Source organism: Cavia porcellus, unplaced genomic scaffold, assembly GCF_034190915.1.
Source record: "Cavia porcellus strain 051 isolate PalLab524CR breed Dunkin Hartley unplaced genomic scaffold, mCavPor4.1 scaffold_7, whole genome shotgun sequence".
Classification (NCBI taxonomy): Eukaryota; Metazoa; Chordata; class Mammalia; order Rodentia; family Caviidae; genus Cavia; species Cavia porcellus.
The window spans coordinates 21241965-21254827 of NW_026947490.1; the positions used below are offsets into that span (position 1 = coordinate 21241965).

The following is a 12863-nucleotide window of genomic DNA, read 5'->3' on the forward strand; positions in this document are numbered from 1 at the left end:
ACCCAGAACTTCAGCTCCCCTTGAAACATTTGATCAGAGACCAACTGGGGACACCAGAGATACAGGTCAAGTCCTCAACAGTCATCAATCAGCTGGCCCCTTTCTATTCCCTAGAGCCACCTCAGTTTCCTGTCTCTGGCACTAAATTCTACCTTCTCAGAGTGCACAAAACCCCAGAGAAGGACTGAGTGCCCAGGTGGATTTCTATGTGTCAAAGGGAAACACAACTCTGAATTTGTGAACCCCAGGAACTCCCTAAGATGTCAACATCCTCAAGGCCAGGACAGTGCAAAGGTCAGTGACAGAGTCCTCAATAGTCTTGGATTAAAAGTAATGTCTGTGGTAATGAAATTTCATACAGAAAAGGGAGAATTCACAGGGAAGGCAGAGCTCAGAGGGTAGGAGAGAGCCAGGCTTCCTAGACACAGACTCCACGCCCACATCACATGACCCTGGGATGTGCCCTTTCCCTGGGAAGAGGCTCAGCTCAGAGGGAGACAGCACAGCAGAGCTGACCCTCCTAAGCAGCCTGCTTGGGAGCCTGTGTTGAGCCAAATTTTTCTCCACAGACGGAGGACAGAGTCCAGACCATGGAGCGCCGCACAGCCACTTCCTACAGAGGATTTGTTCCCTGGCAGGGGCTCTTGCTTACAGGTGAGAGGGGACAGTCTCTGGGAGGCTATACCAGAGGGTGAACCCCTAAACACTGACTGGGTCTGCTGAGAAGCCAGGAGTCTGAGAGACAGAGGTTTCTGTTTGGAGCAGGAGGGGAGAGAACACAAAAGAGGATCAGAAGGCTGAGGAACAGGAAATGCATAGAGCATGGGTACTAAAAAGGGAGGAGGAAAAGCTCTACTTTTCTCTGTTATAAGTTAATCATCACTAGCCACGACATTTCTATTTTACTTGGAGACAGCGTCTCACTATGCAGTTCAGGCTGGTTTGAACGGTCTGTGTAGCCCAAGCTGGACTTGAACTCACATCCATCCCTGCCTCAGCCTCCCAAGTGCTAAGATTAAGGACATCTGCCACAAAATCTGTCAGGTCACTATATTTTGAATATTGATGACAACAACAAAGTCAGGGTGACTTCAAAGAAAAGCACACTGGGGTATGAAGGGTGAAACTGGCCAACAAACCCCTGTGTACGCAAGGCTCTGGGAGCCCTCACTCCTTCCCCCACGGTATCTGAGGTGTTCCACACCCTGGGCTCCAACAGAATCAGACAGCTCCCTGTGCTCAGCGAGCTCTTGTGCTAACGGGAAGAAAACCGATCAGGAAGGTCATCTAGTAGGGGAAGTCAGGTGTTGTCAAGAGCCACAGAGGGAAGAAAGCAGGAAAAGATGAGAAACTGAAGAACCAGATCCCTATGTGAGGGGTCAGGAAGGCCTCTCTGCAAGCTGCCCTGCATGTAAGAAGGACCTCAGGGCACCGAGTGGTGAGCCATGCAGACCCCTGGGGGAGAGTGCTCCAAACAGAGGGAATGACAAGTTCAGGGGCAAGGAAGGAGTGAAGTCCCATTGCTGACCTCAGCCTAGTAAGAGACACACGCGTGCCTGCAGCAGTCACACTAAGCAATGAAAACATCTCAGGACTCAGGGCTCCATCTCTCCATCCAATAGAGTTTCTACTTTGATGAATTTCTCTCTGTCTCTCTCTTCTAGCATCACTGTTGACCTTCTGGAGCCCACCCACCACTGCTCAACTGACTATTGAATCGGTGCCTTTCGATGCTGTTGAAGGGGCAGATGTTCTTCTAGTTGCCCACAATTTGCCAGAGAACGTTTTAGGCTATTCATGGTTCAAGGGGAATACGACTGCTTCTGACAATATGATTATACGGTATGTGACAAACAATAATATCAATGTAACAGGGAAGGCATACAGCAATCGAGAGACAATATACCGCAATGGATCCCTGCTGATCCAGAACGTCACTCTACAGGACTCAGGATTCTACACCCTACGAATCACAGATGAAACTTTAGACACTAAAGACACATATGGACAGTTCCACGTACACCGTAAGTTATTCTCAATGATTTGTGGGTGTGGGATGGGGTCAATCCACTTCCTGTACACACAAAACTGTCAGTCTCGGACAGTGCACACATACACACCCCCACCCCCACCATGTTACACCCTATGTTGGGCTTTGAACATAGAGTGCAGGACACATACAGTGCCAATGAACTTTGATAGACTGGAATCCTTTACCTGAATCTCCCTTGCAGAGGGAAGGAGAGTTGGATGGAGTAACCTGACCCAGGAAGAAACTCTCAGTCCAGCCCCCAAGTGGCCTCATTTTTACATGACCCTGAGTGACTCTGAGGAAGTCTTGTATCCCCTGCTTCAGACCTCTGTCCCAGGCTCCTCACTCCAAGTGGTCCTGGGCTTTATGCTCAGGTGAGACTTGGACCCACTGTTTAGGGATGATCGGGAACAATAACTGACTGGCTGTCTGAATCTCATAGTTTCTTCGAGCTGGTCCCTAGAGCAGCCAAGGCACAACCCCAAGAAACACATCTCAGTAAGGGGACCTGGCAGTTCTCTGACATGTGGCATAGATAGCACAGAGGGACAGGTGCCTTAGGCCACAGCTAAGGTAACTGACTCATGAGAACCCACAAGAGGCCCAGGTGCCCAAGGGGAAGAACAGAGGAGAATGAAACTTTTGGAAGTTCCGTGTTCACTGGGATCGGTTCCAATTTACTTTGTGTGGAGGCAAGTAATTACATGCTGCTCATTTAGGCAACTACTCTAGGCCAATGGCAGGTAACTGTGAGTATTTCAGATTAATTTACTGACAATGGGGCAAAACAGGTATCATTTCCTATGTATCATATATTAAGGAGAAAAAGGCACAAGAAAATACAGTTGCTGGACCAGGGTCACACACACCATGGATAGCAGCTCAGATGCATTATCCACTTGCATATAAACACAGCCCTGTCCTCTCTACCCTGGAAGGTTTAGTAAGTGTCTGTGAATCAGAGTGTAGTTACTGATTCATGTCTTTTATTCTTAATCATCACCAGCTCAGAGAGGGTCTCATTGGACCAATGAGATAAAATGTAGAATTAATAAATTTTTACTCTAGAATTAAATCACCTACTTCAATGTAATGTTTAAGGCTTCTTGCTCAGGAGACCAAAATAGCCTCCCTCACTAGACAAAGTCCTAACTTCCTGATGTGGTGAGGATCACTTCCCTGGAGTATAAAAGAAATTGCTTTGCTCTCTCACTTCCCATAAGACCATGAAGCCAACATGCTCAATTTATAGCCAATTCAATAGTTTTGAGATGAATGAGGGAAAAGAATAAGCAGTAAATGAGTGAATGACCTAGATCCTTTCAGAGCCTGGGACTTGCACGCAGCATCCTGAAAGGTTCTAGCCACGGTAGCTGCCTGTCCTGCTCACAGGCTGAGATACTTTTCCTCTTCCTCTGATCACCTGCTCCTCATGCCACCCCAGGTGCCACCTCACATAATGATGCTGGAGCTGCTGGGCTGGGGAAGCCTTACAAGAGTGCTCTGATTGGTTCTGACGTAGCAGAGGATCTCTTGGTCTCTGGTATCTGTGAAGTCACTGAAACTTCACTGCTCCCCGCCTTGGGCATTTCCGGCTATCTCAGCTCTATCCCTGTCCCTCATCTTCCTCCCCATCATTCAAGCCCTGCCCTGCTCAGCTTGCTGCATCCTTCATCCCAGGCTCATGGCTGATGATCCTGCTTCCTCTCACTAACACCTGGGGCCAGGCCCACCCTTCTGGACAACAGTAAAGGCCACAAACCAGTAATAGGAGCTCACCTTTTAAGGCTCTGTCATAAGGAAATGTTCCTAGCCATGTCTGAGCCTCCACTGTGCCCTGAACCGTGCCCTGCACTGGGGCTCTCTCCTTCTTTAGAACCAGTGGGTAGTATAGACCACAAGATAGGGCCTAGCATGTCGTCTGTCTATACTGACTCAGCCCGGGGGTCAGAGGCAGAGGGACAGAACTGCAAGGACCAAATCCCTAGGCTTGTTCCACCCATCTGACTCCTGACTCCATCCTGCTCCCCACGTGGGGCTCATACTCCTTCGAAGTCCCTCCCCCACCTGCTTCAGAGGATGCTGCCCTGACAAGCACTGTTTGAAAGGTTTGATGCCTGGGTCACTGACACTGCTTTCCCCATGAAAGTACAGTACCCATCACAGGTGGGTACTGTAGCACGGTAAGATGCATCGTCATATTCATTAGAATCTGTCTGATCTGGAAGAATTTAAAAAAAAACTTAGTGGGGATTCCTGGGGTCTTAAGAAAGGACAGAAAGATTTTACATGCCTAGTTGGACTCCTACCTACTTTGCCTCATTCTGAGAAGCAACTTGCTATAAAGTCTTCTAATGCTACTACTACCATGTGTCACATCTTGAAAGTTGCTATCATCCCTCATTTTATATTAGGGATTCCTCAGACTTCCACTCTTACTAGATCTGTTCTCCCAATAAGGCTCACGGGGCTCAACATCAAGGAGTAGCAGTTTCAAACTAGCCAGTTTGAAACTATCTGATAGGACCCAAAAAGTCTTTAGAGCTGGATCTAAGATCCTGTGGTTCTCCTAGAGAAATTTTTTTTCAGGAATTTGGCTTAGATTCATGGGTAGAAATAAAACTTTTCCCAGAGCAATAATTTAATATCTGAAATTTCTGTCCAAACATTTCAGAGCCCACAGGTTCCTCATCTTCCACCTGTAGTGGAAAGAGCAACACTAAACACCAAGGACAAGAAACTGATTCAGCTAACATTTGTCTGTCCCCCTCTAGATCATTCATTAGACTCAGGTTCATGTCAGCCATCATCAAATCCCTGAGAAGAATCCCGCCACATTTTTCCCTCAGCCTGAAACCAGTGCTCAATGCCAGGCTTGGTATTGCTCCTCTTGTGTGTGATTGCTGCATACAACCATCCTCAGTCCAGGCTGTGGGATCTTCTGTAGCTTTAACCTCAATGGCAGATCCCATCAGGAAACATCTCAAAAACAGCCTTGCAGAACAAAGCCTCACAGGAAACACCCAAAGCTGAGCAATGGAGGGAAGCAGCACACACATGACCCAAGGCAAACCAGGTGGCTGGTGGTGAGGACAGGAGAGGAACTAGGGCTCCATCCATGACCAAATATTGCAGCTTGGTTTCCACGTGAAAGGCCTGTGCTGTTCCCAGACAATATGTAGCTGGTCTCATGTCCTCTGAGTGCTCAGGTCCTCATGCACCTGCCTGTGAGATGCATTCCTGTCTGGTCCTTTAAAGACTCAAGTTGCCTAAGAAGTAAGACAGCTCCACTCTGGGGTGAAATGCCTTTGCCCAGATCAAAGGCACCACCTGAGGCAATCTTCTCTCTGTTTTCTGCACAGCAATCTTACCCAAACCCTACATCACAGTCAACAACTCCAGCCCTGTGGAGGGTGAAGAAGCCATCGCACTGACATGTGAACCCGAGACTCAGAACACAGCCTACCTGTGGTGGATAAATGGTCAGAGCCTTCAAGAAGGTGATAGGCTGAAACTATCTGATGGCAACAGGAGTCTCATTTTGTTGAATGTCATGAGGAATGACACAGGACCCTATGAGTGTGAAACCCGGAATCCAGTGAGTTTCAACCGAAGTGACCCAGCCTTCCTGAATATTTCCTGTAAGTAACTTATATTCTATGTGATCCCAACTAATCACCCAGTAAGCGGAGCCAGAGACAGAGCCAGCCCAGTCAGTCTCTCTGTCAAGTCCAGAAAACAGGTCTTACTCTTGGACACGGGCTTGCCACAGCATCCTGACCCTGCCATCCACACTGGCTGAACATTCACAGAGGACAGGGGCTCCAACTGTCTGCATAGATTCATTTTACCACTTGATATGTAAAAACAGGGTGATGACTCAGGCTCAAGCAGCACAGAGGGATATGACCGGGACATTTTTCTGTATACATAATGCTGTGGATGGAACCAGGGCCTGATGCACCCTAGGCAGGTGCTGAACCATGAAGCTTCACCCTCTCATCTGGTTGGGATGTTTTCATACCAAGGTTGTGACATGGCTCAGAAGGACACGTAGCATTCTACAAGCTAGGAACTTCCCTTTCCCTCTGATAAAGTCTTATTCAATGTTATTCTGTTTATTCCAGATGGTCCAGATGCTCCCATCATATCACCCCCAGAGTCATATTTCCGTCGAGGGACAAACCTCAGCCTCTCCTGCCATGCAGACTCTAACCCACCCGTACAGTATTCCTGGCTTGTCAACGGGAGCCTCCTGCAATCCACGCAGGAGCTTTCTATCCCAAACATCTCTGTAGATGATAGTGGATCTTACACCTGCCTCGTCTCTAACCCTGCCACTGGCCTCAATACGAGCACAGTCAAGGATATTACAGTCATTGGTAAGTGGATCATAGAGGGCCAGCACCAAGCTCTGGAATAGTGTTTTGGTTTTCTGGAAATAGTGGGAAAGAAATCACTTCCCAGCCTGTGTCCACAGATACAGGCAAATATCTATCCTCCCTGAGCATTCTGCCCCATCCTCGAGACTCTCCTCCCCTTGCCTGCCTGATTCCTCAAGGCTGAGCTGCGGTTCAACCTGGAATGGGTGACGGTTCTGCTCATAGAAGAAAGCCCCAGAGAGGGTAGAAATTCACAGAATCGGTGGGTAGCATTAAGGTCAAGGAGCTTCTTTCACTAACTCCTTCCTTCCATCATCTCTGTTTCTTTAACCTCCATGAGCTATAAGGAACCTAGAAGCTAAAAGAGCTTGGAAACATCTTTGCACTGTTTTTCTCCAATAAGAGGAGGAAATCCCTCTTGGACAGGGCACAGCGGCTCACAGCTCTGCTCCAGCTCTGTTCCAGTCTCACCCAGGGACTGGCTCTACCCTGACTCTCTCTGGGGTGGGACAGGACAGGTGGAAAATGGATCTGGGTGGCCTGTCCTTGGTCTGCTATATCATGTCCCCAGTGGACATCTGAAGCACCCAGATGGATAAGGAAATGAAAAAAATGTACCTTGGGACCAGTGCCTTTGAGCTGGGTCCTGGCTCTGAAGTCCCAGGTGTCGCACGCTGAGGACACAATTGCAGGTCGTGCACCATGGAGAGCAGGCAGTGTCGCATACTTGGAAACAGGGGAGCATCACTGTGGAGTCCTATATGGAGGGAAGGACAGGGCCAAGGGCTATATGTGCCCAGAAGGATGCCAGCCTTTTGTGAACACCATGACAATTTAACTCTGCTGATTTCCTTCACTGTGGTATTTATTCCACAGGTCAGGGAATAAAAGTTCTTTTCAAACTGAGATGTTCTTCAGACTGCAGGTAGCTCAGCTGTTACTATCACAGAAAGCACTGACATAACATCATGAAAAAGTCAGTGTGAGGCTATGATGGCTTTCTCTCATGAAAACCCAACCTGCCTTCCCTAGAGTGGTCTTTATTTTATTTCATCATTTACTGAGCCCAAGCTAGCTCTGCAGAGTCAACTGGCCCTTCTCCACTGTTCATTTTCACTTTCTCAAATTTAAAACAAGAAAGAAAAGGTGGATGGGAAAAATGCAAACTTCCATGGAGATTTCCAGACATGTTGCTTAATAACAGGTTACTAACATGGATCCTTCAAAGAGGTCTAGGGAAGCTGATGGGCCTCCCTGGGTGTGCTGGGTGCAGACTGAGGGATAGCCTGCTCCTTACTGTCACCTGAGCCAAGGCATGCACCATCTGGAGAGAGTCACAGCTGTCCTGTGAGTCACGGGACAGCACTCACAGTGGCCAGGAGTTGGCTGAATATCTGAGGGAAGGGCACAGCTAGGCGCCCCGCCCAGTCTCAGGCTATTCCTTCCTCTGTCCACAGCACCTGTGATGCAACCCTTCATCCAGGCCAGCAACACCATCATCACAGAAAATGATTCTGTGGTCCTCACCTGCCTCTCAAATGACACTGGCATCTCCATCCAGTGGATCATCAATAACCAGGATCTGCAGCTCTCAGAGGGGATGAAGCTGTCTGAGAAAGACAGCATACTCACCATCCACCCTGTCAAGATTGAGGATGCCGGGGAGTATCAGTGTGAGGTCTCCAACCCGGTCAGTTCCTACAGGAGCCACCCCCTCAGACTGGATGTTTTCCGTGAGTGACTTCTCCCCTCCTACTTCTTCTGGAGAGAATTTCTCACCCAGTAATATGCAAGATGGATAAAAGTCACAGGGAATGTATCAGTTGAGACACAAATGTAGTAAAAAGACTTGCAAATTGGTTCAGAGCTTTGGCTCTGACTCCAGTCACCCCCAGTCTTCACAGGGAGTTTGTTCCAGGAGCCCCACAGACACCAGCATCTGTGGATACTCTAATGCCTTATGTTCAAAAGTCACATTTACGTGTGACTGTGAGAATTCTCCCATATATTCTTTTTAGGTATATTTTTGGACTAGTATTCAAGCCTAGAGCATTCCAACCGAGCTACCTCCCTACACTTTTTTATTTCTCTCTTTTTTTGATATTTTTGGGTGTTGTTGTTGTTGTTGTTGTTGTTGTTGTTGTTTTTAGTATCAGGGATGGAACTCACAACTTGAAGCCTGCCAGGCAGGCACTGTGCTACTGAGTTGAATCCCCAGACTATTTCTTTAGCTTTTTCATTATCGTTGTTTATTTTGAGACAGTCTTATTAGGTCACTAAGTTGCCAAGATTGCTAAAAATCTTGTGATTTTTTGGCCTCAGCCCCACAGAATGCCAGCTCTATAGATAGAAGCCACCAGACTCAGTTCTCCACATACTTTAAATCACCACTAGATTATTTCCAATACCCAATACAATGTAAATAATTCTTGTGCTCCATTATTTAAACAATAATAACAAGAAAAGTATCTGTGCATTTTCCATGTGGACCCATTTTTTTCTGAGGAGTTTCAAACCTCAATAGTTACTCAAATCCATGGATGGCAGAAAGCCAACCATAATGAGTTTCTTATCCTGAGTTTGGCATTTGTTGTGTCACTTTGCAAAAGATTTTTTTTGGTCTATTATTCTGTAAACATTGCTTTTCTGTGTGGTAAAATATACGTAAGACTCATTATTTTAACCATTTTGAAATGCATGGTTTCTAACATTCCATACATTCATCTTGCTATGTGACATTGTCACTATCCATTTCCAGAACTTTTGCATCCTGCTACACTAACACTTTATACTCAGTATACAGCAACTCCCCATTCCACCACTGCCCCAACCTAGGGTAACCGCATCTAATACTGTGATAGTCTATAGTACGGATATACTGCTTTATGAGGTGTACCTCATTTGGCTTATTCATTCAACCATCAATAGAATTTAGTGTTGTTCCCATCTTTGGTTTGTTAATAATTCTACTATGAAAAAATATGCAAACATCTGCTCAAATACTTCATATCTTTCAGGTATATACCCACCTGTAGAATTATCAGATGAGAAACGTTTTGTTTGTTTTGTTTTGTTTTGTTTTGTTTTGTTTTGGTGAGGAAGCCCTATACTGACTTTCACAGTGACTGCCCCATTTCACAGTCCAAACTACCCACATGCACACAGTCCTGATTTCTCTACAGCCTCACAAACACTTGTGTTTTCATGAGAGATATCCTATTGTGTATTAGGTGGCTTTGATTTGCACTTCCCTAATAACTAATGACATGGTGAAACTTTTCATAGACTTACTGGTCATTTTTAGATCTTTTTGGAGAAATGGCTGCTCAAGCCTGTTGCCAATGTTTTACTTGGATTGTCTGGTGTTTTTTTTTTATTTTATTTAAGGAGAAAAAGAAAAAAAAAGAAAAAGTGTACAAGTTATACAGAATTTCAGAAAAAATAAACAGTAGGAAATCACTTGTTAATAGATTACATATTGTTATCTTAGAAATAGTTGTTCAAGTTACAAAATTAAAGCATATAAAGTAGACTTTCAAACAGTGAGACTGCAGACAGTTCTGTTCAATGATCCAACAAAACTCAGTAATATGGTTATCTATCTTATACATTTAAATATACATGTAGTTATATCCTTTAGAGCACTTTCTTTTCCTCTCTTTTGTACAATGACAATTACACATTTTGGTTTTTATTACTCCCACAGTTCTTGTTACTTTTTTTTGAAGAGAATAAAACCAAATGTGACGTAACAAAACAGAGTCAGTCAAATCAAAAGGATGGACATAACACATAATGTAAAAACAAAATACAAGGTGATCAACAATGGTTACCATACTGCCTCTTGCTATCCTAAAAAGAATTGCCTATAATAAAATTGAACAAAACAGTAAAGATCAAAACCAATAAAACCAAAACACTGGAGACATTACAGGACTTCATAAGAAGATAATAATCAACCAGAATGGGTGTCATAATGAATGTTACTGTCTTCACAGTTGTTGCCTATACTTTTGAACTTGGTACTATCAAGCAAAGCAGAATAGAGGAAAATCAGTCAAAACAAGATGGTGAGAGCAATACAGGGTTTCAAATCAAGCTAATAGGAAATTAAAGTGGGTTACTATAATATAACCTGCTATTTTTTATTTATTTTTCCCTTAATTAAAAAGATAAAAATAAAAAGGGAGATTGAGATAAAAGAGGGCATAACAACAAAACAGTGCATGTCAAAACATAACCATTTAAGCAAAATAGTGTTTCAACACAAGATATCCTGACATAAAAGTAGTTACCATAGTGTCTCTTTCCTTGAAATCTTTGAGTATAACTTCGTATACTGTAGCACCAAACATATCAAGACAATGCAAAACCATTCAAGAGAATGACAGTATTACAGTATTACAGAATCAACTAACAAAAAATGAACAATGGCTTCTGTATAATCTCCTTGTCTATAAAAGTTTTTGTTTATATCATCACATATAATAAAATCCAATAAGATACAATATGTTAAGACCAATGGAGACAGAAGAACAAAAGCTGGATGGGACTTCAAAACAAGATGATATTAAATCAGCATTAGCTATTATGATGTCTTGTTTTCTCCAAAATAGCTGCCATCCAACCTTCTCTGCCTCATTTCTGTTGAGCTCTTTTTCTGTCATTAGTTGTCAGATTGTCTTCTTCATTTTGCTTTCTGCTCCATTCATTGTGGCCTCTCTGCCACTGTTTCTGGAATCCTGATATTTTTCTTTTTATAGAATGTCCTGAGTATTCTCTGTAGAGTTGAATTGGTGGTTGCAAATTCCCCTAGTTCCTCTTTATCCTGAAAGCACCTTGCTTTTCCATCAATTTCTAGGGATAGTTGTGTAGGATACATCAATCTTGGCTGGAGGTTATTATCTTTCAAAGCTTGAATTATTTCCCCCCACACTCTTCGTGATTTGATGGTTTGTGCCGAGAAGTCTGCTGTAATTCTGATGGGTGTTCCCTTGTAAATGGTCTGTTTCTTATCTCTGATGGCTTTTAATATTCTTTTCTTATATTGGATTTCTGGAATTTTGATTATTATATGCCTGGGTATAGTTCTGTTTGGGTTGTAGGTGGCTGAGGTCTGTATGCCTCATACATCTGAGTATCTTTACCTTTTGCTAAATTAGGGAAATTCTCCTGGATTATTTCTGTGAATAGCTTTTGTAGTCCATTTGTTTGTTTCCCTACTTCTTCTTTTATGTCCTTAATTCTTAAGTTATAGATCATCTTATCATCTTCTAGCCTTTGTACTATTGCTGTTTGTTTTCTTGTTATTTTTAAGAAGTTTTTCATTTCATGCTCCCACCTTACAAATCTGCCCTTTAGTTCAGATAATCTATCCTTAGTTTCTTTCAAGCTGTTATGCCAGTTTTTGATAGAGTTTTTAGTTTCCTGGTAATCTCTTTGAACCTGCTTCATGTATTCTGTTTTCTCTATTTTCTCCATCAAGCAATTGTCCCCTTTTTTTCTGTTCTTCCATTCCATCATCTGTTTTTTCTTGGGTGGTGCTTAGCATTTCTCTATCCTTTTATATCTTGCTTTATTTCATTAAATTTCACTTTTGAACTCATCTGTGAGGCTCCGGAGATATCACTTTATGTCTATTGGTGCCGTGTCTGATATTGCATGTTTGTTTTTTGTCCTCATTCTCCTTTGCACTTACCTTTCCTGGATCAGTGTTCTCAGGATTGGGGACTGAGGACCCTTTCTTGTTGCTCCCTCTTCCCATACTTTTTGTTCCTTCCATACAAGCATATATGTAGGAGGCCCAGTTTTTTTCTTTGTGGGTTACAGTTTGTCTGAATCTGCCAGCTAGGTGTTCCCGTCCACTGCAGTATACTAGGGAGACACAGACCTAGGCAGTCTTTGCTGGGCCCGCCCCTCCAGGTCAACCTAGTGAAGGCTCCACTGCTAGGGTGCACCGTGAGGCACTGGGACCTGGTTTGGGCTAGCCTACTGGGTCTTAGTCAATGGCGTCGTCCAGGCCAAATGCTCCACACCAATCCTGCTTGAGAGGGGAATATGTGATTAAAGTCACTGCAGTGTCCTGTTCCAGCTAGTCTGCCCAGTCCCAGAATGTCCTCTGTTGGAGCCTCCCAGTCTGCAGAAGGGTTCCCCTTCCTCTCACTCACTGCAGGTCAATACAGGGCTCCCACCAGTCCCACTCTCAACTCCGTTCACCGATTCCCACTCTCAGACCTTTCTCACATCTCTCTCCCTGCTATGCCAATTATGATTTTCAGAGGCGCGGGTTCCAGCTTCCGCGCTGGGATTTTATCTGTTCTGGTTATAGCACTGGGATTGCATTTCCAGTTGGTTTCTCTCAACATAGTTCGCTCCTGGGTTGGCAGGGTATATCTCCCCTTGCTTAGGAGTCCTCACATTGCACCATTCCTGGATTCTAAGCTGGGTAT

General features: G+C 44.4%; 1 protein-coding gene across 4 annotated transcripts in view; it reads left to right on the forward strand.

The window, feature by feature from the left end:
* The first annotated feature begins 450 nt into the window (after positions 1-450).
* LOC100733578 (carcinoembryonic antigen-related cell adhesion molecule 1-like) overlaps positions 451-12863 on the forward strand; it is a 74097-nt gene continuing 61684 nt past the window's right edge. For 3 of the 4 annotated variants that reach the window (XR_010048638.1, XM_013146834.2, XM_063252825.1), the window contains exons 1-5: positions 451-654; positions 1665-2024; positions 5395-5673; positions 6160-6414; positions 7872-8147. Coding sequence is in view for 3 of the 4 variants with exons in the window: in XM_013146834.2 (XP_013002288.1) it covers positions 591-654; positions 1665-2024; positions 5395-5673; positions 6160-6414; positions 7872-8147 (1234 nt within the window). In the remaining variant the exon portion in view is untranslated. The remainder of the gene's footprint in view (positions 655-1664; positions 2025-5394; positions 5674-6159; positions 6415-7871; positions 8148-12863) is intronic. The other variant, XM_063252827.1, reaches the window with a different exon arrangement.